At 47.1% G+C, this 27,590-nt stretch overlaps 1 protein-coding gene across 1 annotated transcript in view; it reads left to right on the top strand.

Moving 5' to 3' along the window:
• LOC126310129 (uncharacterized) overlaps positions 1-27,293 on the top strand; it is a 150,414-nt gene extending 123,121 nt beyond the window's left edge. Inside the window, exon 4 of the mRNA XM_049992107.1 lies at positions 27,071-27,293. Within this exon, the coding sequence (XP_049848064.1) occupies positions 27,071-27,293 (223 nt within the window). The remainder of the gene's footprint in view (positions 1-27,070) is intronic.
• Positions 27,294-27,590: the final 297 nt, after the last annotated feature.

Here is a 27,590-nt window from a genome sequence, read left to right as displayed (position 1 = left end):
GATCTTCCTCCAGGTCAGTTTCCACCAGTTTTTCCATTCGTCCGTAGAGAATATGCGTTAGTATTTTGCACCCGTGACTTATTAAACTGATTGTTCGGTCATTTTCACATCTGTCAGCACTTTTTTTTTTGGCATTGGAATTATTATATTCTTCTTGAAGTCTGGGGGTATTTCGCCTGTCTCATACATCTTGCTCATGAATACATAAAGTCCAGTAAAAACAAGAATCCTTGAGTCATTGGCTATGATAGATTAAAAAAGAGAACATTAAACGCTGGTGAGCAGGGCAATGAAGAAAGCAGCACTCAGAAGGCTCCAGGGAGGTCGGTCTGCCCTCGTTCACTTAGGTGAGACAGGTGGTGAGCCCGATTACACTTGATCCGTCGGAACCCAACCAGGGGACAGCCACGGACTCACCGACACAGCGACTTGCTTGCGAGCAATCAGTACACGAGAGCTCAAACACAAGAAGTTACGAACCCGAAAATGCGCAATAAAACATGTATTAGCTGTCAAAAGTACACACCATGTGTGACAGCGACAACTGGTGAGGAAAGGACGCTGTCTGAAATTACGTCAGTGGCCAGGCCAGGTAACCAGAACACTAACGGCCCCAAGGCAGAACATTACACTGGTGCACTCGTATTGTAGTCAACCAGTATAGTCAGTGGCGCCGCATAGGGACTAAATTTCAGCAATAGAAAAACTTGGTGTCGCTCACAGGAAAACCTCCCCAACAGCGAACCATGGAAACGAGCCTCAATATGAATGGACGTGGCTTGGGTAGTTGAAACCACTACTCAACTTTGACGTCCTGTGTCGGTGAGCCACGAAGCTCGTAGCGATCAGACAGCTCCACACACGCTCCGACAGTGCGCAGGGACCGGCAGCGGACGCAGCCGACTACAACACGCGGAGATAACTTCCCTCGTCCGCAACAACTGACCGACTGCCCGCACACACCCTAGCCGGAAACTACATGCACAAAACCAAAGATGGTGCACAGTGCAAATATCGATATTCACCCACCGCTGCTGCCGCATGTAGAAGGAAGAAGAACCACGACGTGACCGCAACAAGGGCTGGAAACCGACCACAGATTAAGAGCAAAGTTCACGAATACCCATAGCTGGGAGTGAGCACAGCTGACGCTGCACTACTTTGAGGAGGCGTTCGCTGGCGGGAGACCTGGGGTCGACTCGTGTCCACAGCCGCGCGCGGGCGTTACACCTGCGGAAGACGCGACGCGGTCTACTGGTGACGAGGGCTAGAGTACGAGGGACTGTTACCGCATCTGTGAAGCACGACAGCCCCGAAACAGCGCCGACAGTCCGCTGGACCAGTGTGTGCTGAGCTATCCACACGCCATACCTGCCGCGTACAACCGTTCGTTTTTTGTGGTTCGTGGTGGTGAACGGCACATTAGCCACGCGCCAGCGCCCCAATACCATCCATGTTACGGATGACCCTTTGTGCCCGCTCTTCGGAGTCGTCGATTTAGATGCGCACCGCTCGAGGCGTGTTGCGGCGGGCAGCTGCTGGGATCTTGTACAACGTATGCTGGAGCTGTGCGCTACGGTCGCGGCGGCGGCCGAAGTCTGTCACGCCGGACGGACTCCTACGCTCAGATACTGTTTACTTTCCCACCACCAGAACTGACGCCGTCATCTGGCAGAAGGGCGCGGTGCTGTACTACATTTTACAAGCTGTGCCCAAAAGCGCTCTCGACTTGTGGCTCCACCTGACGACGAATCATGAGGCGTTCCGCCGCCATGCATTCGATGGGTCGCGACTATCGTATTGTTTAGGCGCATTATTCGAGGATCCTCTTGCCCATCGGCGCGTTTGAAGTACTAGATGACGCAGCTGAAGACGATTCGCAGAACATGATTGATCCTCCAAGGAGACGGTTCACCCTTTCCATCAATTTGCTCGGAAGCTTCTGGTGACGGTAGTGGGTTCCGATAAAAAAAATGCACTACAAATAACTAAATGGATTTGTTCAAATAAACCTCTCTTCATTCTGTAAGACCCGTGGACTTCCTTCGCTCTGAGAGGGCGAGAATGGGGCATTGTGGACAGGCGTCGGAAGGCGACCCCTGCCCTCTGTGGCCCCCCACCCTGCTCTCGGACTTAAAAAAAAGAAAGCCGGCGAATCGTGTTCAAACCTCCCTCGTGCCAACTTTTTTTCGCTGTTCGCTTTTTTCATATTTGTCTGTCGTGGTGTGACGACTTTTTGCAACACCGACCCATAATGACAGCTGCATCAAACGAACGCAACAGTTTCCCCATCACACAATTTCTCTGTACTCTGTCAAAACATACGTTTTTAACGTTTTCTAAGTTGCGTCCCGTTTTGAAAGTTTTGACTATTGAATCCCTTTGTTGTAATGTGTTTCACACCCGTTTATTTGTTGCTTTCATTTCTGTAAGACGTCGCCTCTTCTCACTATTCATTAGATTTACGTGCGACGTAACTTATTCTTACCACATAACTGATATATGATAAGTGTATATTATTACCACTGTCAAGACTACAGAAAGAGAAGAAACATTTGAATGACAAGACGGACAGTTCATAATGTTGTGGGAAAGAAAATTGACACGATGGAATTTTGGACATGGTTTTTATTTAATTATTTTTTATTTCTTTTGATTATTACAGACTTTACATTTGTGGTACGAAAAAGAAAGTTTTGAGTGGGAGTCTTTTTTTTCTCGCATTCCTGGAATTACCTGAAACTACAGAAAATAGCCCTGGATTCGGTGTGGGGCGGCAGTGGGGTATGTGGACTGCTGTATCCTGTTGTGGGGTTGTGAGCCACTGAGGGCTACGGCGAGGACGAAGCCTCTCCATCATTTCTAGGTCTCCAGTTCCATACAATAAAATACAAGTCTTGACCGCGTGGTTAAGTGCGTGAAAGTTCTCAATAGCACACGACAAAATTAAAACGTCCAGTGGGCACATCTTAAGTTAGGTATTAATTAAGGCGGCTAGTGTGAGGTGAGGGCCCGTGTGTCTCGTTGGCCCCGACGGGCCGGCGACTGTCTCGCTCGCGTGCTGCGGCCTACGGGGAGGTAGCAGCCTTTAACCTAAGTCTACGACCGCCGAGCACACGAGTGCGTAGTAGTGGTGCTATACTTCTCCACTATTATTCTTAACACGGAAACTGAAGGTGGTTCGCAGAGTGAGAAGCGCACGTCAGCAGAGAGGGAAGTAAGAGAAAAGCCAATCAGTGGAGACTACAGCCCCACACAGCCTCAAACGAATCTTCATAAACTTCAATTTGGACGGTGTTTAATCGTGTAGGGTACAGCAGCACGCCGCGGCATGGACTCGACTAATGTCTGGAGCAGTGCTGGATGAAACTGATACCATGCATCCTGCAGCGTTGTCCATAAATCCGTAAAAGTATAAAGGGGGCAGCACGTTGCAAGACATCCCAGATATGCTCAATAATGTTAGTGTCCGGGCAGTTGTTTGGCCAGTGGAAGCGTTTAAACTCAGAAGAGTGTTCCTGGAACATCTATGTAGCAATTCTGGACGTGTGGGGTTGGAAGTTGCAGTATATAAAGGGGGTCGAAAATGTAATAGTCATGGGCCACTGGAATGCAGTTGTAGGGGAAGGAGTAGAAGAAAAGGTTACAGGAGAATATGGGCTTGGGACAAGGAATGAAAGAGGAGAAACACTAATTGAGTTCTGTAACAGGTTTCAGCTAGTAATAGCGAATACCCAGTTCAAGAATCACAAGAGGAGGAGGTATACTTGGAAAAGGCCGGGAGATACGGGAAGATTTCAATTAGATTACATCATGGTCAGACAGAGATTCCGAAATCAGATACTGGATTGTAAGGCGTACCCAGGAGCAGATATAGACTCAGATCACAATATAGTAGTGATGAAGAGTAGGCTGAAGTTCAAGACATTAGTCAGGAAGAATTAATACGCAAATAAGTGGGATACGGAAGTTCTAAGGAATGACGAGATACGTTTGAAGTTCTCTAACGCTGTAGATACAGCAAGGAACAGCGCAGTAGGCAGCACAGTTGAAGAGGAATGGACATCTCTAAAAAGGGCCATCACAGAAGTTGGGAAGGAAAACATAGGTACAAGGAAGGTAGCTGCGATACTTCAGTTGATTGATGAAAGGAGGAAGTACAAACATGTTCCGGGAAAATCAGGAATACAGAAATACAAGTCGCTGAGGAATGAAATAAATAGGAAGTGCAGGGAAGCTAAGACGAAATGGCTGCAGGAAAAAAGTGATGACCTCGAAAAAGATATGATAGTCGGAAGGACAGACTCAGCATAAAGGAAAGTCAAAACAACCTTTGGTGACATTAAAAGCAACGGTGGTAACATTAAGAGTGCAACGGGAATTCCACTGTTGAATGCAGAGGAGAGAGCAGATAGGTGGAAAGAATATATTGAAAGCCTCCATGAGGGTGAAAATTTGTCTGATGTGATAGAAGAAGAAACAGGAGTCGATTTAGAAGAGATAGGGGATCCAGTATTAGAATCGGAATTTAAAAGAGCTTTGGAGGACTTACGGTGAAATAAGGCAGAAGGGATAGATAACATTCCATTTCTAAAATATTAGAGGAAGTGGAAACAAAACGACTATTCACGTTGGTGTGTAGAATATATGAGTCTGGCGACATACCATCTGACTTTCGGAAAAGCATCATCCACACAATTCCGAAGACAGCAAGAGCTGACAAGTGCGAGGATTATCGCACAATCAGCTTAACAGCTCATGCACCGAAGCTGTTTACAAGAATAATAACAGAAGAATGGAAAAGAAAATTGAGAATGAGCTAGGTGACGATCAGTTTGGCTTTAGGAAAAGTAAAGGCACGAGAGAGGCAATTATGACGTTACGGCTCATAATGGAAGCAAGGCTAAAGAAAAATCAAGACACGTTCATAGGATTTGTCGACATGGAAAAAGCGTTCGACAATATAAAATGGTGCAAGCTGTCCGAGATTCCGGAAAAGCATCATCCACACAATTCCGAAGACGGCAAGAGCTGACAAGTGCGAGAATTATCGCACAATCAGCTTAACAGCTCATGCACCGAAGCTAAGAATAATAACAGAAGAATGGAAAAGAAAATTGAGAATGAGCTAGGTGACGATCAGTTTGGCTTTAGGAAAAGTAAAGGCACGATAGAGGCAATTCTGACGTTACGGCTAATAGTGGAAGCAAGGCTAAAGAAAAATCAAGACACGTTCATAGGGTTTGTCGACCTGGAAAAAGCGTTCGACAATATAAAATGGTGCAAGCTGTTCGAGATTCTGAAAAAAGTAGGGGTAAGCTATAGGGAGAGAAGGGTCATATACAATATGTACAACAACCAAGAGGGAATAATAAGAGTGGACGATCAAGAACGAAGTGCTCGTATTAAGAAGGGAGTAAGACAAGGCTGTAGTCTTTCGCCCCTACTCTTCAATCTGTACGTCGAGGAAGCAATGATGGAAATAAAAGAAAGGTTCAGGAGTGGAATTAAAATACAAGGTGAAAGGATATCAATGATACGATTCGCTGATGACATTGCTATCCTGAGTGAAAGTGAAGAAGAATTAAATGATCTGCTGAACGGAATGAACAGTCTAATGAGTACACAGTATGGTTTGAGAGTAAATCGGAGAAAGACGAAGGTAATGAGAAGTAGTAGAAATGAGAACAACGAGAAACTTAACATCAGGATCGATGGTCACGAAGTCAAAGAAGTTAAGGAATTCTGCTACCTAGGCAGTAAAATAACCAATGACGGACGGAGCAAGGAGGACATCAAAAGCAGACTCGCTATGGCAAAAAAGGCATTTCTGGCCAAGAGAAGTCTACTAATATCAAATACGGGCCTTAATTTGAGGAAGAAATTTCTGAGGATGTACGTCTGGAGTACAGCATTGTATGGTAGTGAAACATGGACTGTGGGAAAACCAGAACAGAAGAGAATCGAAGCTTTTGAGATGTGGTGCTATAGACGAATGTAGAAAATTAGGTAGACTGATAAGGTGAGGAATGAGGAGGTTCTACGCAGAATCGGAGAGGAAAAGAATATGTGGAAAACATTGATAAGGAGAAGGGACAGGATGATAGGACATCTGCTAAGACATGACGGAATGACTTCCATGGTACTAGAGGGAGCTGTAGAGGGCAAAAACTGTAGAGGAAGACAGAGATTGGAATACGTCTAGCAAATAATTGAGGACGTAGGTTGCAAGTGCTACTCTGAGATGAAGAGGTTAGCACAGTAAAGGAATTCGTGGCGGGCCGCATCAAACCAGTCAGTAGGCTGATGATAAAAAAAAGGGGTTTCTCATTGTCCTGCTGGAATTGAACAAGTCCGGTGGAATGCGTGATGGACACGAATGGGTGCAGGTGACCAGGCAGGATGCTTACGTACGTGTCACCTGTCATTATCGTATCCAGACGTATTAGGGGACCCATATCACTCCAACTGCACACACCCAACACCATGACAGAGCCTTCACAAGCTTTAACAATTTCCTGCTGATATGCAGGGTCCGTGGATTCGTGGGTTGTCTCCATACCCTTGTACACGTCCATCCGCTCGTTACAATTTGAAACAAGACTCCTCCAAACAGGTACCATGTTCCCAGTCATCAACAGTCCAATTTCGGTGTTGACGGGCGAAGCGTGAATTTTTGTGTCGTGCAGTCATCAAGGGTACACGACTGGGCCTTCGTCTCCGAAACCCCTTATCGATGATGTTTCGTTGAATGGTTCGTACGCTGACATTTGCTGCTGGACCATCAGTGAAATATGCAGCAATTTTCCGGAAGGGTTGTACTTGTGTCACGGTGAATCATTCTCTTCAGTCGTCGTCGATCCCGTTCTTGCAGGGTTTTTTTCCGACCGCAGCAATGCCGGAGATTTGATGTTTTACGCTGGCCCGAGTGGCCGAGCGGTTCTAGGCGCTACAGTCTGGAACCGCGTGGCCGCTACGGTCACAGGTTTGAATCCTGCCTCGGGCATAGATGTGTGTGATGTCCTTAGGTTAGTTAGGTTTAAGTAGCTCTAAGTCCTAGGGGACTGATGACCTCAGATGTTAAGTCCCATAGTGCTCAGAGCCATTTCTGATGTTTTGCCTGATTCCTAACATTCACGGTACAATCGTGAAATGGTCCTGCCGTTGTAGCAGCAGCAGCAGCCGACCTGACAACGGCGCCAGACACTGTCGTCCTACACAGGCGTTGCCGACCGCAGCGCCGCGTTCTGCCTGTTTACATATCTCTTTATTTTAATACACATGACTATATAAGTTTCTGTGGCGCTTCAGTGTAAATGATTAAGTGGCATTTCGCACAGAACTCGCCACCCATGCGTGCCCAATAAACAAGGGTCTCATTCGCACGAGAAACGGATTCCTACACCTGTTCAGGAGATAACAGTTGATAAATGCGTGCTATGTGTGCACCAGACCTAAGGTCTTACGTAAATGTAAGAGGTGTAGGTTTTCTAGATCATGTTCAGACGTTATTCGACAATGGAACAACTAAAGAAAACGTATCTGCATCCCACAACTGCGTCGCGCCACATATCAGATATAAGAGACATAATTATGCCTGATCTAATTGCTCATATAGCAAAGATGAATGTTCGCCAACGACAGACAACAAGGAACCACTATTTGATATTCACTGTCTCCTGTTTTGTTGACTCGATTCTCAGATCTCGTGTTTTGTTTACAATTGACCTCCCACTGAACCAAAAACGGATGATAAAATTCTAGGAGAATTATTGAATTATTGAGACGATTTTAGTCTTTTGACATCTACGACTCTACTTGAAAGAGAAGCAGTTTGCAACTGACCAAGGTGCCAACGTTGTCGCCGCACTGCGCGTCTTCAGCGTTTGAGTCAGTCGCCCAAGGACAAAGAATCCTCTGAAATAGAACTTTTACGCAAACGCCTCAAAGTATGAGGTGTCATGAGCTAGCAGCTTTTCTCTGGGCGCCATTTCGTAATTTAAAAATCTGACGGTCATGGCGAGGTTAGACGTAGGATCCATTTACTGCTATGTTAACTGATAATTTGCAGTCGAAATCAACGTCGGTCACAGAATCGAGTATAAGTCGCGCAGGTTCAGAGTCTATGTTCCTTCTCTGATAGAGCAGCCGAACGCGGTACATCAGAATACTTTACCAGCTCGCCCAACCGAATTCGTGAGCGACAAATTGAATGGAACCACTCAAATACCTTCAACAACAGAACATTTTATTTTATTTTCAATAAACTTTCATATTCAGAGCAGGGATCGCATCGGTGCGGTTTTGCAGAATGGTGTATTAAAGAGCTGTTGTACTTTTCCAATGAGGCAAAAACATGATAGTGAAAGAGACATCCACAATCCATGAATAGGGATTCTTTCACCAAACTCCACAAGAACTCCACTACCAGAGAAAGTAATGAAGTTTGCTTTGTGGGCAGATGGCGATGATAATCTTGCTCCAATAGATACATTACAGAGATGTTTAAATCAAAAATAGAAGAAAATGTGATTTCTTCCTGGTAAACGAGCCAAAAAAATTTCCTACTCTTCGGAGTATCTCCAGAAAAATACTGTGTATACAAGCATATAGTTCTGCTTCTGGAAGAAATTTTGGTTATGCAGGTTTCATTCTCAACTCAAGACGGTCAGGTCACATCCGGACAATATTGATGCTCTTCTTTTTTTCCATACTGACTCTATCCGAGACAAATGAGAGAAAAAGTATGCTGAAACTCCTTTCGGACATTGTTCCCTTTTCCTTTGTTTGCAGTGAAGGAAAAGTTTTAATTTATTGCACATATTGTCGTGTATGTTTGATTTACGTACACTGTTTTTCAACTTAGTTTCGAATATTTGAAATGAAATAAACATTTGTTTGTTTCCAAATTGACTGAGCAGCGCTCCCTATACTGTCAGCTCCATTTCAGCCTCAGCTTACCATGATTTAAACTTAGTATTTAGAAAAATATATCAATTGTTGGTGATTCTTACTATCGGTTAGAACGCCTCGAAACGACGTAGATGACGCTGAGACTCGAGACCGCAAATGACCTGAAATTCCACAAAAGTCGACGATGAACGCTGAACGCGTCCCCACCAAACAAAGCCATCCACCCTCAGCGCCCGGCCGTACTCCCACAGGCCGTGCCAGCCGCGGTGGTCTAGCGGTTCTAGGCGCTCAATCCGGAACCGCGTGGCTGCTACGGTCGCAGGTTCGAATCCTGCCTCGGACATGGATGTGTGTGGTGTCCTTAGGTTAATTAGGTTTAAGTAGTTCTAAGTTCTAGAGGACTGATGACCACAGCTGTTAAGTCCCATAGTGCTCAGAGCCATTTGAACCACCAACCACAGGCCGTCCTTCTCCTTCGTGAATCCCCTCACCACTACTGATCCTCCCTCCGCACTCGAGACCGCGACACACGTCCGCCACTGGCAATTACGACGACACATCCGCAACTTGCTTACTGCGAAGAAACGCCGTGCCTGGCGGCAGACATGCACACAACTAAACGCCACGCTCCGTATAAAGTCTTCCAAGTATTAGCCTGCTTTCCATCGCCTTTGTGGAAACCGCCCAACCCCGTAGTAACCTCTCCTCCTCGATGACCGTCCCCTTCCTGACAACCTCGGTAATGCCAAACACTTTGCCTCCCACTTACCGGATGTCTTTTTCATTGCAGATGATCCCCAATTTGATTATTCCCTCTTCCATGATGTCATCGAACGTACAGATACCTCCACTCCTGCCCTTGGTCCTAGCCTCCAGTCCTTGGGCCACACACCACCATCAGGACTTAACACCACCATCACTACACAGTTCATTAGCCTCACACTCCGCACTAAACGCAAAACCGCTTGCGGCAACGACAGCGTCACCTACCGCCATTTCAAACACTACCCTTCCTCCTCCCTAGCAGTCCTCTCGGAATCCATCCTTACCCGGCGCATCCATCACCACCCCAACACCCAATGTGGCTTTCGACCTTCCTTCTCTGCTGATGACCAACTCATACACCTCACTCTTCTCCTCTCCCTCCATCTTAACTCCTGTCGCACTGCCACTTTTGTCTTCCTAGACCTCGAAAAGGCCTACGATCGTGTATGACATCCCAGTCTCCTATTTAATGCCCTTCCTACCCTTCTACCCCTCCGTGGCCCCAGGGCTCTGTCCTCTCCCTCTCCTCTACCTCCTGTACATGGCAGATATGCCCCAATCCCCTCCCCCCCCTCCAATCCACTTCCTGCCGATGACACCACTTTCCTTGCCCTTGCTCCTACCCTTCAATGGTCCCAACACCATCTCCAGAATCACCTTTATCTTTTTTCCACTCATCAAATTCAGTCCTTCCAAGACCCAGGCAATCATCATAGGTCGTACCACTCGGTCCTTCTAGTACCTTCAGTTTTCCCTTACCATCTGCACTCGTCCTCTCCGCCTCTCTCCCACCCTCACCTACCTTGGACTACCCTCACCTCACCTGGATCCCTAATCTCCGCTCTATCCAATACAAAGCCCACAAATGCCTCCGTCTCCTTAAACTCCTCTCTGGCCAGACATAGGGGTTGAACCCATCTACCATCCTCCACACCTACAGATCCTTAATACATCCCACCCTCTGTTATGCCCGTGCCACCTGGATGTCCGACCCCCTCAAATTCTAAAAGTCCCTCCAGATCCTCGAACACCGTGCACTCTGCCTCGCCTTCCTTATACGCCTCCCATCCCCCACGCGGATCATCTGTGACCTGATTCCTTTCCCCCATTTGCACCTTTTGCTTGAATGTGTCCGCATCCTTTACACCTCCCACCAACTTGATCCTCCTCATCCCCTGGTTGCTCCTCTCCTCTCCAACCACAGCCCACTGCCGCGCCTCCACCTCTACACCCTTCATCTCCTTTCCCCAAGTTGCTTCCATCAACTTCCCCTCCCAGGTGATGCCCTCTCTCCCTCCATTTATCCCTCCTATCAAATATGATCCTCACCTCCTCCTCCCTTCCTCTGTCCTTTCCCCAGGTTCCCTCTCCCATCCTGTTTCTTCTCCACCTACCCACTCCTCGACTCCATTCTCTTCCCCGCCAAAACGTCCTTTTTCTTTCCCCTCCACTGTTTTCCCCACTCCTTTCTAGCGTCCGCCCTGCTCCCCTCCTTTACCTGTGTCCTGTCCCTCCATCGGCTCTCCCCTTTTTCTGTGCCCTCTTCGTACATCGGCTCCCCCTCTTTTTTGCTTTTCCTCTCCTCTGCCCTTTTTCGTCCCCCTCATCTTCCCACGTTTCCCTCCCCACACCCATATGCATTCGTAATCTACAGCGCAGTGTTTTCCGTGAGTGTTGATTGTTGTGTGTTCCCCTTTTGTAAAGTGTTGCGAACAGAAACCAGACTGCCACTGTGTTTTTTAATTGTGCGTGTCTATTTCCTAGGTGTTTTTAATCAACATCACTGACCCCTTTGTTTTTTTATGTTTTATTCCCGACTTTCTCGCCATGTACCAATTCTAAACAGTCACCATTTTATCACCTCTTTTTATTGTTATATCTCATCATGTTCTTCTTCATCTTTATCTGTTGGCTGCAGAGCGGCGTATTACGCTGCTGCGGGGAGGGGGGGAATCGAAATACAATAAAGATAAAAAAGGAAGAGGCTGAACATGTGACGCACGTTCAGCCGTTGTGCCTGTCGATCGCACCCTCGGCAACACGGGCAGCGCTGCACAGATCTCCAGACCGAGTGCTCACGTCGGCGTGGCTCCGGGCCTACGAACACGGCTACATATTATGAGGCTCTGGGTTCGAATCTTGCCAGTATGGTCTATCTCAAACAAAGAGGCGTGTGACAAACTAGTCCGACGTCCGTCCCACCAATGGGTATGGCTACCGCTTTCGCCACTCTGACGGTAACCGTGGACGTCGCGAGTATGGGCGTGCGCACGGTGCGCAAATTCGAACAGTCGTTCGAGGTCCCCGCAGCGCTCGTTACTGACGCATTGCGGCCATATGGAACGGTCCTAAGCCACACGGAACAGAAGTGGAACACCTTTGAAACGTATCGCGTGCTGAGTGGCGTCCGACAGGTACGCATCGAACTCCTCTAAGACGTGCCGTCGTAAGTGTTCATCGGAGGTTGCCGAGCCACCATTATGTGCGACTGACAACCGCGGACGCGTGCCTGCTGTTGACACGAAGGCCACGTGCGATCCAACTGCCTCGAGCGGTAAGGCGGCGCTACAAGGGGAACCAGCACAGACAGCCGTGCCAACCGCGGTACAGCTGAAGTTGGGCCGGTGTGCACAGATGCTGCACCCTTGCTGCAGTCAGATGCGCCCGCGAGCGCAGCAGCCGAAGGCGCCGTGACTGCGGAGCTGCACTACGAGAAGCCCTGGCAAGACACAACGCCCGCAACACCACCGTCAGCGTTGTCAGTTCCGGACGCAGGCTGCATGGCCCAGCCCTTTTCGCGGATGCGGACATTCGAAGGTGGAAACAACGGTCGCCGAAGCGTCATATGAAACGCCGCCTCTCGACGGCAGTCGACCAACAGGGCGGAGACAGGGAGCACGCTGCCGACGCCGTCTCTGACGCGTCGCTGCCAACGGAATCTACCAGCACCGACACCACGGACAGGACGGCGGCGTCGCGCAGCCTAGACGTTTCCGTGACGAAAGCCCTCAGGACAAAGACCAATGACGACGCGCCGCCGTAGACTCATCTCCGCTCGGTGACAGGGCTGCTGAAATGGAGGCAGAAGACGCACAAGTCACCCTTCACATTCCTTCGCCGCACGGGGAGAGCCTGACATTCGTAGAAGGGCCACGTTAAAGATACCTGCCGCAAAGAAAGAGTGGCAAAACGGCACCATTATCACCGAGAGGCCGTCTTTGCGTCTACTCACTTCGTATTTAGATGTCCCTATCCTACCGCGTGGGCACAGTCAACGTTAACGCCATACGGTCTGTCATCAAAACGCGCATGTTCCACGATATTCTCCGGGCGGCGGATCTGGATAACACCGTCCTTCAAGAAGTCCATCCAGAGCTGCAGCTGAACATTTATAGATACACAGCCTACAGCGTCGCATCAAGCGACGGTGCCGGCGGAACCGCCATCCTATTACGCGACGGCATCGAGGCATCGGAAGTTACGTACCTGTCTTGTGCACGAGGTGTTGCCATCACGGTTGGAATTGTCCGCGTTGTCAATGTATACGCGCCTTCCGTCGCAGACAAAGAGTCACCTATTATTACCACGAAATTGCACTGCTGACTGGGAATACGGAACACTACATCATAGGCGGCGATTTTAATAGCGTCTTAGATCCAGCAGACCAAACACCGCACTACTCTATATGCCCAGCACTATATACTCTCGTGCGAGATCCGGCGATACACTACACGTGGCGTCTCCTTCACCGACCACTCTGCCAGCCGCCTCGACCGGATATACATCTCACGAGGACTCATCGCCGCGACAAGGGACGCACCTCTTTAACGAATGCCTCAGACAAAGGAAGTTCCCCAAGAGGTGGAAAACCGCGAACGTGGTCATAATAAAAAAAAGGGACCAGAAAAAGACCCGGCCCAAGTCAAATCATACATGCCAATTTGCCTATTGGACCTGTTCGGGAAGCTTGTGGCTGACGGATTGACGGCTCACCGGGTGCTGTGTGGGATGAGCGACAGGCAGTTCGGCTTCAGGCCGGGACGGTCGGCATCTGATGCTACCGCTCTGGCGGCTGACTGAGGTCTGTGGCTCATCCCTGCATAAGTACGTCGTTGGCATCATGGTGGATATCAGTGGCGCCTTCGACAACCTGTGGTGGCTTTCGCTCTTCTCCTGTCTGCAGGAGAAAGAGTGTCCAGGACCGCTATATGGTTGTCTGAGGAGCTATTGTAAGGATCGGGAGGTATGGCTATCATCCCCTAGCGGGAGAATTTGGAAAGTAATTACCAAAGGGTGTCCCCAAGGCTCTGTTCTGGGACCCCTTTCCTGGGACATCCATATGGAACCATTGCTAGACAGACTACAGTAAAGTGAAGAAGTGCTAGAGGCGATAGCCTACGCAGATCACCTCCTCCTGCTGGTAGGCGGTCGCAGGCGAGAAGACATCGAACCAAAGCCCGAAAGAGCCATAGAGAAGCTGCACCAATGGTGCCAAAATACAAAGATGAAAATATCTCCAAGTAAATCTACATACTTACTGCTAAAAGGTCAGCTAATCAGGAATCCCACTGTTAGAATCGATAGGTCACCAGTTCTTCGGCGACGGGAGACGCGGTACTTGGGAGTCATAATTGACGAGAGATGGAACTTCGGGAAGCACATAGACACTGTAACCCAGAGAGCTCTCCAACTACTAAACAACCTCATCTCCATTGGACATAAAAGATTTCAGCTCGCTCCTCATCTGATAAAACTTTATCACAATAGTATTCTAATTTCAGTAGTGGTTTACGGCTCGGGAGTCTGGGCGTACAGGCTCACGAGGCTCGTGCCCGCCATGACAGTGAGAAGAGTCCAAAGAAACATGATTTTGAGATCTGTGGGGCCTAAGGAACATCACCGGGGGGAGCTCTGTTACTCATAATGGGGCTCTGCCTGCTAGGTATCGAGATACGAGAGCAAGCGGCCAAAAAGGGGAACAAGGAGAAAATAATAGAGATCATGGATGTGAGGGTGGAGGATCAGAGAGAAATACGAAACAGAGAGGAGGAACTTTGGAAGAGGGCTTGGGAGGAAGAGGAAATGGTGAGAAGAACCTTCCAGTTCCTATCTGACGTAAAGAGCGTGGGGGCATGAAATACTTTGAACCTACACGAGGACTTATTCACTTTCTCACTGGTCATGGACCCTATCCGACTTATCTATGTCGGTTTGGAAAAAGGGCAACCCCCGAGTATGACTGTGGCGCGTCAGAAGGAACTTCCCGACCATGTGGTTTTCGAGTGCCCTCTCTTCAATGATGTCGCGACAACACTCCGAGACAGACTTCCGAACAATGACACATAACAACTACTCACACAAGAAGACACTTTGAATGCTCTGGTAGATGAGGTATCACGGAAAGTGTTAACACAATACCTGAGGGACCAAGAATAGGTACCAATCCATAGACCAACCGATTGAGACCAGATCCCATTCCCATACCGCCTGTGCGTGGAATGGCCGACTTCCATCAGTTGGAAACCGCCACGTACCGGACTAGGGGGAGGGGGGGGGGGGGAAGGGGGCGGCAATACCGCCGATTATGAGTAAAGCACCGCTTATGACGTAGGTTAAGTTAGTATTTTGTAGGATTAGATTTAGGAAACTGCAGCGAATACTAACTTTGTCCAGCCCAGTGCCAGGGGCATGCTCCTCGGGGTTAGCTCGTGGAGCCTGGATATTCTAGGTAGGTTTGTTCTATACTGGCACACCTGTGACGCTGCAGTTAGTAGTCATTCTAGGTTAGATAATTAACAAGTAGGTTAATTAAACTACCCATTGTTGTAGAAAATTGACACACTGTAGTAGTTTAAACTGTAATATTAAGCTGCATTGTAACCCAATTTTATGTATCAATTAATGGACCAGTAATCATGTTAGGAGGTGGGTTAATATGGATAATTAGTATTGTTATGGAAATAAAGAATTTTTTATCGCTCTCTTACGCTACTGAACGCGCTGTAAGGTTGTTGCATTAATTTGAGGTGTAAAGCGGTGCTAATAGACAATAGAGCGGTTTAAAAGCTGTGAGCTATCTGAGGAAGTTAACGGTTCATTACTGAGCAACTGTTTCACCAGGTATCCAGTCTAGCTTACCAAATTTCCAACCAGACTAACATTAATTATAATCTTTTAATAGTCATACGTAAACCGGTGATACATATATAAAAAAGAGAATTTAAATAAAAATAAATAAATCAGTTTATACTGGCAATTTATTTTAACATTGATCATTGAAATTTCAGCATATTAAACTTGAGTCATAACTAAGCTGGTGCCTTATTTAGGATTGTGAAAATGTGAGTTTGTAATCTTACGGAACACATCAAACAGGGAGCCAAGATTGGGAGACTGCATACAACACTACATTCATAAAATAACACACGAAGAACATTGAAACATATGTAAGAGGAAATTAACCACAACCAACCGATTCAATTTTCACCCAAAGAAGTGACGTTCGTAGCGCAATCCTGTCCGTCATGTAACTACCGCACACTGGTATACTAAATTCATACTAACTCTCTGTGAAACCTTCCCGAAAAGAATAGCTGAGAGCTACTTTGATGATTACACCACATGCTTCACGTGGTTAACTTGGTTTACACAAAGAGTGTACCTCCACAATAATTTTGATGTTGTTGTTGTTGTTGTCTTCAGTCCTGAGACTGGTTTGATGCGGCTCTCCATGCTACTCTATCCTGTGCAAGCTGCTTCATCTCCCAGTACCTACTGCAACCTACATCCTTCTGAATCTGCTTAGTGTACTCATCTCTCTGTCTCCCTCTACGATTTTTACCCTCCACGCTGCCCTCCAATGCTAAATTTGTGATCCCTTGATGCCTCAAAACATGTCCTACCAACCGATCCCTTCTTCTAGTCAAGTTGTGCCACAAACTTCTCTTCTCCCCAATCCTATTCAATACCTCCTCATTAGTTACGTGCTCTATCCACCTTATCTTCAGTATTCTTCTGTAGCACCACATTTCGAAAGCTTCTATTCTCTTCTTGTCCAAACTAGTTATCGTCCATGTTTCACTTCCATACATGGCTACACTCCAAACAAATACTTTCAGAAACGACTTCCTGATACATAAATCAATATTCGATGTTAACAAATTTCTCTTCTTCAGAAACGCTTTCCTTGCCATTGCCAGTCTACATTTTATATCCTCTCTACTTCGACCATCATCAGTTATTTTACTTCCTAAATAGCAAAACTCCTTTACTACTTTAAGTGTCTCATTTCCTAGTCTAATTCCCTCAGCATCACCCGATTTAATTTGACTACATTCCATTATCCTCGTTTTGCTTTTGTTAATGTTCATGTTATATCCTCCTTTCAAGACACTGTCCATTCCGTTCAACTGCTCTTCCAAGTCCTTTGCCGTCTCTGACAGAATTACAATGTCATCGGCGAACCTCAAAGTTTTTACTTCGTCTCCATGAATTTTAATACCTACTCCAAATTTTTCTTTTGTTTCCTTTACTGCTTGCTCAATATACAGATTGAATAACATCGGGGAGAGGCTACAACCCTGTCTCACTCCTTTCCCAACCACTGCTTCCCTTTCATGCCCCTCGACTCTTATGACTGCCATCTGGTTTCTGTACAAATTGTAAATAGCCTTTCGCTCCCTGTATTTTACCCCTGCCACCTTTATAATTTGAAAAAGAGTATTCCAGTCAACATTGTCAAAAGCTTTCTCTAAGTCTACAAATGCTAGAAACGTAGGTTTGCCTTTTCTTAATCTTTCTTCTAAGATAAGTCGTAAGGTCAGTATTGCCTCACGTGTTCCAACATTTCGACGAAATCCAAACTGATCCTCCCCAAGGTCTGCATCTACCAGTTTTTCCATTCGTCTGTAAAGAATTCGCGTTAGTATTTTGCACCCGTGACTTATTAAACTGATAGTTCGGTAATTTTCACATCTGTCAGCACCTGCTTTCTTTGGGATTGGAATTATTATATTCTTCTTGAAGTCTGAGGGTATTTCGCCTGTCTCATACATCTTGCTCACCAGCTGGTAGAGTTTTGTCAGGACTGGTTGTCCCAAGGCCGTCAGTAGTTCTAATGGAATGTTGTCTACTGCGGGGGCCTTGTTTCGACTCAGGTCTTTCAGTGCTCTGTCAAACTCTTAACGCAGTATCGTATCACCAATTTCGTCTTCATTTACATCCTCTTCCATTTCCATAATATTGTCCTCAAGTACATCGCCCTTGTATAAACCTTCTATATACTCCTTCCACCTTTCTGCCTTCCCTTCTTTGCTTAGAACTGGGCTGCCATCTGAGCTCTTGATATTCATACACGTGGTTCTCTTCTCTCCAAAGGTCTCTTTAATTTTCCTGTAGGCAGTATCTATCTTACCCCTAGTGAGATAAGCTTCTACATCCTTACATTTGTCCTCTAGCCATCCCTGTTTAGCCATTTTGCACTTCCTGTCGATCTCATTTTTGAGACGTTTGTATTCCTTTTTGCCTGCTTCATTTACTGCATTTTTATATTTTCTCCTTTCATCAATTAAATTCAATATTTCTTCTGTTACCCAAGGATTTCTACCAGCCCTCGTCTTTTTACCTACTTTATCCTCTGCTGCCTTCACTACTACATCTCTCAGAGCTACCCAGTCTTCTTCTACTGTATTTCTTTCCCCTATTCCTGTCAATTGTTCCCTTATGCTCTCCCTGAAACTCTGTACAACCTCTGGTTCTTTCAGTTTATCCAGGTCCCATCTCCTTAATTTCCCACATTTTTGCAGTTTCTTCAGTTTTAATCTACAGGTCATAACCAATAGATTGTGGTCAGAGTCCACATCTGCCCCTGCAAATGTCTTACAACTTAAAACCTGGTTCCTAAATCTCTGTCTTACCATTATATAATCTATCTGATACCTTTTAGTATCTCCAGGGTTCTTCCACGTATACAACCTTCTTTTATGATTCTTGAACCAAGTGTTACCTATGATTAAGTTGTGCTCTGTGCAAAATTCTACTAGGCGGCTTCCTCTTTCATTTCTTAGCCCCAATCCATATTCACCTACTATGTTTCCTTCTCTCCCTTTTCCTACACTCGAATTCCAGTCACCCATTACTATTAAATTTTCGTCTCCCTTCACTATCTGAATAATTTCTTTTATTTCATCGTACATTTCTTCAATTTCTTCATCATCTGCAGAGCTAGTTGGCATATAAACTTGTACTACTGTAGTAGGTGTGGGCTTCGTACCTATCTTGGCCACAATAATGCGTTCACTATGCTGTTTGTAGTAGCTTACCCGCATTCCTATTTTCCTATTCATTATTAAACCTACTCCTGCATTACCCCTATTTGATTTTGTGTTTATAACCCTGTAGTCACCTGACCAGAAGTCTTGTTCCTCCTGCCACCGAACTTCACTAATTCCCACTATATCTAACTTTAACCTATCCATTTCCCTTTTTAAATTTTCTAACCTACCTGCCCGATTAAGGGATCTGACATTCCACGCTCCGATCCGTAGAACGCCAGTTTTCTTTCTCCTGATAACGACATCCTCCTGAGTAGTTCCCACCCGGAGATCCGAATGGGGGACTATTTTACCTCCGGAATATTTTACCCAAGAGAATGCCATCATCATTTAATCATACAGTAAAGCTGCATGTCCTCGGGAAAAATTACGGCTGTAGTTTCCCCTTGCTTTCAGCCGTTCGCAGTACCAGCACAGCAAGGCCGTTTTGGTTAATGTTGCAAGGCCAGATCAGTCAGTCATCCAGACTGTTGCCCCTGCAACTACTGAAAAGGCTGCTGCCCCTCTTCAGGAACCACACGTTTGTCTGGCCTCTCAACAGATACCCCTCCGTTGTGGTTGCACCTACGGTACGGCCCTCTGTATCGCTGAGGCACGCAAGCCTCCCCACCAACGGCAAGGTCCATGGTTCATGGGGGGATAATCTTGATAATTAAAATAAATTAGATCGAAAAGCAATTTACAAAAGAAAAACCTCGAACTGGTTACTATCGTCTTACTATTAACCTGATGGGTCAAACAATTGTATAAGCACGTGGTACTGGTCTCACGAAGTACATCCCACGTGGGTTGAACATAAAGAAAAGTTGCTATATTGAAAAATATTGTTAAGGCGAGACGTTATAATCTCACGCACATTCGCATTTAAGATTGATGATCTTAGTTAGAGTTACTGATCAACACGTGGTTCCACTTTACTAACAAACTAGTGACAAAGCAACTACTGTAAAATAATCTGAAGTTCGCACTCGAAATACACTGCGTTGCAACTTAAGATAACATTAGATATTTTAGAGCTAAACCTGAAATAAAGTTGATTAAATTTTCAGTTAGGCTGAACTTAAGAAATCCATTGTCCTGCGGACTTAGCAGACACGCGCTTAGCCGGAGATCTTACCACTTCAGACGCTCGCCGCGGACAGACTGACCTGCGCTCCTACCAAGGTTGCTTCCGTATACAAAATGGAAGTGGCCAGAAGGGCAGCTTCCTATACCAACATGACAAGGGACGGACAGAACCATACTAAGGATAGAAACCTCTTTGCTTTTAGAAAGCATAGCTACCTGTTCCGACGTTGGTCCTACTGTTCTCTAGCAGACAGGCTTGTCTGCTACCCTCAAGCATGCAACTAGAAATACATTTGCTCATTCATCCTCTCACACAGAAGGGAAGGGGGATGACAGTATCTTATTATATACAGTACATAAAAGAAAGCGAATTTAGGTTCCGTATGAGACTGTGTGACATGAATTGCATATAAACTGTGTTTTAAAGTGTAGTAGTGTGACAGATCGTTCTTGTTTATGTGTAAAAGTAACACGTTCCACTGCTCAGTCTCCTCGCAGATAGTCAGAAACGCCACAGTAAATTTAGAAGAGGAATTTATGCCGTAAATGACAACAGATTTAAGAAATTAACGTGAAATGAATCCAACAGACACCTTTCAGCGCATTGTAAACTTTTCGCCCGTATCCTGCGCACTCGCCTTCAGCCCACCACAGGAGACGTGGTCCATCCTGACCGGACGTGTTCAGGAGGAGACAACAACATCCACGGGGCACTTGGCGCCTACCGCGACGCCACGGCGCTGGCAGCGGCCTGCCGAGGCGCTGTTGTCGGCGTCGGTTTTGATCGCGCCTTTTGTTATATCGACCACAGTTTCCTTCGCACCGTGCTCGAACGCATGGACCTGTCGCAGGCGTCAGCAAGGGCGATCTTACGCTTAACCCACCGGGCGCGCTCCCGGGTTATGTTGAACCGACAAGAGATTGAACACATCCCTCTTGGACGGTTGGTGGGACAGGGATGTCCTTTATGAGGAGTCTTATTCGCGGTGGCCCTCGAACCTGCACTGCACGGCCTTCGCCAATGACTGTAAGGCATCTGCATTCGGGACGTGAACTTCCGATGTGCTGCCTTCAAAGACGATGCGGTGCTCTTCGTGCGGTCGAGCGACGAAATCCAGGCGACTCTTCAGTGGTTGTGCCGCTACGGCGCGGAATCGGGCAGCATCGTCAACATGCGCAAGACGACATACGTGGATGTCGGGAGAGGCCTTCTACACCCGACAGCGATCCCCTTCCAAGAAGTTCCCTCACTGAACGCACTGGAGGTGCAGTTCTCCAGGACAGTTCGCCGATCTGCGACAGCCACATATCGCTGACTACTACAAAGGACCCGGGTGCTGCTCTGTGATAGTACATTCCGCAATATGGATACGATTCTCCGAACGCGTTACGTCAACACTTACCTAGCGTCCAAACTTAATAATTTTGCGCAGATTTTACCGCTAACAGCTGTCGTGGGCCACTGTTTCCAGGAGGCATACGGGCAATTTGAGAGTGCAGGTCATGTATTCATAGCTCGCTACACTACTTTAGCGCAGCCTCCACTGGCAGGAGGCCTGGGATTGACTCACGTCCACAGCCGGGCGCTGGTATTGTACCTACGGACGATGCGGCTCGCACGGACCGCGACCACCGACAGTTAGACGGGGACGCTGGTACACGTCGTCGCGCCGTGAGATCTTCGTCCACCGGTCACCGTGGGCCACATAGCTCCGTCTCTCGCCCACGTCCCCGTTTTTCTGGTCGAACTGAGTTCGAGGATCTACCGGCGACGAGGGCGCCTAGCACGAGTGGTTACTACCGCAACTACCAGGCACGACAACCCATTTAACGTCGAACATCAACAACCATCCGCTGGACCGGGGTGTGGCGAGCCGTGCACACCCCATCTCTGCCCACTACGCTCGTTCCCTGTGGTATGTGGTGGTGAACGGCAAATTAGCCGCACGCCAGCGCCTCCATTCCATCCGTCTCACCGACGACCCTTTGTGTGCGCACTGTGCCGTCGTCGATTCGGAGGCGCACCGCCTAACACGTGCTGTGACAGGCAGCTGCTGGCGTCTTGTGTGTACAACGTGTGCTGGCGGTCCTGTTGCGACGACAGCCAGAGTCTGTCACGCCGGCCCAACTCATACAACCAGACACCACTTAATTTCCCACTTCAAGACGAACGCCGTCAACTGGCTGGAGGGCGTGGTGCTGTGTTACAAGCCGCTCCCGAGAACGCTCTGGACTTGTGATTCCACCTGACAACGGCTCACGAGGCGTTCTGCCACCATGCACTGTACCGCACACAACTATCGAACTATTTAGGCGCATTATTCGAGGATCCTCCTGCCCATGGGGGCGTTCCGAGTACTAGAGGGCACACTTAAAAATGATTCATGGCTCACGATTGATCCTCAGAGCAAACGGTTTAGAGGCAGTCCCCCTTACATTCATTACGCGAACACGACTCGGAAACTTCTGGTGGCGGTTGTAGGATCCCGTTAAAAAAAAGAAATAAGTGTATTTGATCCAATAAAGTTCTCTTGACCCTGTCGAACCTCTTTCCTTCGTGGGCTCTGGGAGTGCGGGAACGGGCCCCTGCCCTCTTTAACACCGACCCTTCTCTCAGGCCCTTAATTAGTAAATAAGAAAACTCTTGCGTGTGACAGGAAGTACTTTTTTATTTCGTTAGATAATTATAAGTTCACTTTGAGGTGATATTCATTATTTCCATTACCGATCTCGCGGTCCCCACTGGTTTATTGCAAAGTACAGAACAACAAAAAACTAACGTATTGCGTCACAAGTGAAGCTCCCGTATTACGTCGTTACCAGTAAATGGCCTACCTTTTCTTTACTAAATAGCGTCAGTGAACAAAAATGAAGATCAAAAGGAAAGAAACACAAAATAAGAACAGCTTTTATTTGTTTACAGTGAGGACAATAATTTTCTGACTTCTACCTTTACAACAAATCACATTTACGAAAGGTGCGATTCACGTAAGAAGTGACACGCCTTTTATTTCGTGAATGGTTATACTTATCAAAACGTGGTTTTCGCCAAATGTTACGCCGTTCATGGGCACGTATGTTTTTCGTCTTGAGCGTTGGTATCAACTGAGATACTGAAGTAAGTACTGTTTATTTTTAACTGAACCATCTACTTTTTATAACTGCATTCGTTAGGTCTTGAGAACACAATTACAGAGATATAGCATTTGTTAATGTTGAAACCTGTAATTACAAAATTCTAGAAATGTCCTGGAACGTAAGAGGGCGGTGGCCGGAAACGACATTTGCGGTGCAAACGCTGCAAGGCGGACATTTCGAACCAGGCTGCGTAGTTGTAAGCCGTAAGGAAGGCCTGCGATACAAGAATAAGACTTTATCTCCTCTTGAACCAATTACGACCTAGATGCAGGTTCCTCTACGAATGTTCTACATAGATACGACATAGGCTAAAATGTAGCCGCGCGGGGCAGCCGATCGGTCTGGGGCGTCTTGTCACGGTCCTCGCGGCTTCCCTCCTCGGAGGTTCGAGTCCTCCGTCGGGCCTGGGCGTGTGTCTCGTCCATAGCGTAAGTTAGCTTTAAGTCAGATTAAGTGGTGTGTAAGCCTAGGGACGGATGAGCCCTACAGTTTGGTCCCATAAGACCTTACCACAAATGTCCAAAAATTTTGCTAGAATCTAGCGTATCACAAAGAGCTTAGGAAAACTGTTTCACAATTGTGTATCGTCCCAGACATACCTGAGCTGAAACAGAGAAATCAACTGTTGATTCTTCAAAATTAAGGAGATTTTATACATTGTAAGAAGCATCTACTGTATTAAATATCTAAATGTTAGAAGGAAGATTTGACGTATCTTTTCCTGTACATGGCTGTGTGCTTCTTACAAGTAAAATATGTGCTGTCGAACAACAGTCTATCTTCACTGCTCCAAATTATGTCATATGGGATACATTCATTCCACTAAACATTTTATTAAAAATATAATGGTGACCACAAAATAAACATTCTTCCTAACGAAACTTCGTTTCATGCTGAACGTAAGCGCGTAATAACACTGTTACCAGCAGTACACGCTTCCAACTTATCTTATATTGCAATGCAATTTCGTACACATATAAATGTAATAAACAATTTACTAGTAATGAATTGGTAACCATCCAAATCGCAGAACATAAATTTTGTCTTAAAAAAAACTTTATCCTTTATTTAAACGTCTGTTCATATTGTTGACCATGGACTGAAAGGTAAATTTGCAATCGCCGTTCGAAAGAACGATGAACGGGTGTAGTTAACAGTGGATGATATCGTAGAGCATGCACTGGCGATTCGCCGACACAAGTCGTGTGCCGCAATTGAGGCTCCGTCATGAACTGCTTCTTTCAGTGCTCCCCAAGGGAAAAAAAGCAAGAGGGGTCTAGTCGGTAGACTTCGCAGGCCATTTGACAACAGAATTTCGTAATATCCAACGTTCGGCAAAGTTGTAATTAAGTATTTGCGTTTCAACAATGGACGATGGACTGTGCAACAGTTGCGTTGCAGCTGTATGCATTGTCTGTGGACTATGCACTGGTCGCTCTTCAGAAGAACCGCCAGAGTGAGCGTACGAATGTCAATTTACAACGCCTGAAATGAAGTAAATTCCCACAGTGTAAATTCCTATGAGGCCGCACCATAAGTTTACGCTAAACGACCGTTGACATTGCACCTGACAAAGCCAGTGTGGATTTTTGGTTGCCCAGTAGTGTTCGTTACGCAAATTTGTAGTAGCGTGGTCAGTAATCGTTTCTTCATCGGTAAAATGCGCACATTAAAAAAACGTAGTGTCGTCTCTCGGTGCTGAAGGGCAAACCTACGAAATTCTGTACGACGTTCGAAATCACGGTCGTTGAGTGCCCGGTGTAGTGCCACATGATAGGGATTGGAAATTCTGTCGGTGCAGGATGCGAATGACCATCGTCTGGCTGAGTCCACATTCCTCGGCAATATGGCCCGAGTCACTGTGCGTATACATTAGCATCGTAGCCAGGACAGCTTCTTCGTGTTGCCTAGCAGTTGCAGTCTTCTACTCTCTTGTCCTCTTTTCAAAGGCGAAGAGTCTATCCGCACTAGCGCCCTGATGATTCGTGAAGTTTCCTGGCGCGTGGCACACTAGCCCTTTACCGCCGTGCTGCTTTTACGGCATTTCATTTACAATCACCACACAAAAGTAGTACATCCAGCTTCTCCTAATTGGTGTAATGTCTGCAACCGAGGAATGTCGAAGCAGGAATGAGCAGCCTGCAGTGCACACAATTAACAGGCTGATGTGTTGACGTTCCGACGCCGCGCAGCACGGCAGCTCTGCCTGGCTGCCGATTCCAGCCATCGTGCTCTCAAATGCTCCGACATCTGTCGCATTTTTCTTACGAACGGTTTCAACGTCAACGTGGACGTTAACGAACACATTATCACTGTAATTATCTTCTCAGGATTTATCAAATGCAGTTTTAAAAGTATGCGGATCCATTAAAAAAATTAAAAAGATAACATGCTTCAATGTTCCCATTGACACCAACGCTAAAAAAAAAGTGCGCTCTACATACTATCATCTTACGAAAACCGCACGCCGTACGTGACTCATCCTATATATATATTGCCTGTGATTCAGAAGAAAAAGCAGATTTCAGTTGTTTATCACAAACTACGTACAAGGGACATAAACACGTTGCGCATGCGCGTAACTGGATAGAGGGAGGGTCAAAGTTTGGCACAGCTGCACTCTTGTTTGTAGGAACGTGGTGCCCACAGCACAAGACAAAGCATTCTCTGTGTTGTAGTTTTCGCCAATTCAGCTCATTATTGAAGTGCAACGTGCATTCCGCCGTAGATTCAGCAAGAAGCCGAATCTACAAAAGTATATTTATGGGCGCCATACGAAATTCTTGCAAGTTGGTATCAAATTCGAAGGAAAGAGCACTGGTCGGACATGGACTTATGATGAAAACTTGGAGCGTATTCGAGACGCGTTCACACGGAGCCCTCGGAAGTCCAGAAGACGGGCAGGACAGCAACTTCATCTTCCTCCAACAGAGGTGTGGCGTGTTTCGAAACGACACATACGTATGGAGCCTCGTAAGTTGCATTACTGCAGCGATTGTGTCCCGGCCACCGTAACAGCAGTTACGAATTTTGTACTTCAGTTCTCCTGGATATGGCAGAGGACACTTTCCGAACGGGTCGTCTTTCCTGGTGAATCAAATGGTTCAAATGGCTCTGAGAACTATGGGACTTGACTTCTGAGGCCATAAGTCCCCCTAGAACTTAGAACTACTTAAACCAAACTAACCAAAGGACATCACACACATCCATGCCCGAGGCAAGATTCGAACCTGCGAACGTAGCAGTCGCGCGGTTCCAGACTGTAGCGTCTAGAACCTCTCGGCCACCCCGGCCGGCTCTGGCGAATCGAAGTTTCATCTAACTGGTAAAGTCAAACGACATTATGAAAGAATTTTGGCGTCATAGAATCCAGACGTCGTCGTCGAACATGAAGGAGGCTCGCCTAAACTTTTAAGTTTATGGACTTTCCTTTTTTGCGTTGGAAACTATTAAAGAATGTCATACCAGGACATGCTGCAAAATTGGTTGTTTCCTGAGCTTCACGAAAATTCTAGTGATTTCATTTTTAGGCGTGATTGTGCCCCGCCTCACCTGGACTGGGAGAGGTGGACAACGAGATCTTGTATTACCAGGTCAACAGACCTCACACCTTGCAATTTGTTCTGTGGGGAGACACAAAAGACACTGTCTGTCCCACCTCTGACAGCTACTCTTCAAGAGCTGGGAAGTTGAGTCTTTGAACATGTCAATTCAGTAAACAGGGACCTGTCGATTACCGTGTGGCACGAAATGGACCACCGTTTCGATGTTTCTCCAGCAACGCGCGGTGCTCGTGTCGAGCGTATGACATAGTGTTCGTGCGAGCACGATACTGTGAACCTTTGTTCGTCCAGTGACACGCGCAAAGCGTTCCTTCGGTGTGTCCACGTTGCGCTGGCGGCAGCACGCCCAGTGCTGTGGGCTGAGGCAACCCGGGGGGCCGAGGCGCACGCTCGGGGCCTGCGGGGATGGCGGCCGCTCTGCAGCGGCGGCCAGACACCTGCTATTAGAACGCAGTCACGACCAGGGAGGCCGGGCCGCGCGCCTGCTCGACTCGGGCTGCCCGTCCCCGTCTAAACGCGGTAAACACACCGAGCCGGGCTGATGTCAGGGCCGCTGTTAGCCGGCCAAGGGCGCCCGGAGGGGGGGAGGGGGGTGGGGGGGGGGGGGCTGGGCAGGCCCAGGCCATCCACAGCCAGACAGCTGTGCAAAGTAGCTGGCCCGGCCTCGGCTGCTCCCTGTCCTGTCGCAGTGCGGGGACTGCTGTGTTTCGGTTGTCCAAACCTCTCCATCTCTGCGACCTACGTCCGTCTCAACCTGTTTACTGCACTCGAGCCTCAATACCCCTGTACAGTTTGCACCCTTCACACTTCG

Source organism: Schistocerca gregaria, unplaced genomic scaffold (genome assembly GCF_023897955.1).
Source record: "Schistocerca gregaria isolate iqSchGreg1 unplaced genomic scaffold, iqSchGreg1.2 ptg000394l, whole genome shotgun sequence".
In the NCBI taxonomy this organism is placed as follows: domain Eukaryota; kingdom Metazoa; phylum Arthropoda; class Insecta; order Orthoptera; family Acrididae; genus Schistocerca; species Schistocerca gregaria.
The sequence above is the reverse complement of the archived record's forward strand: the minus strand, read 5'-3'. Positions and strand labels throughout refer to the sequence as shown.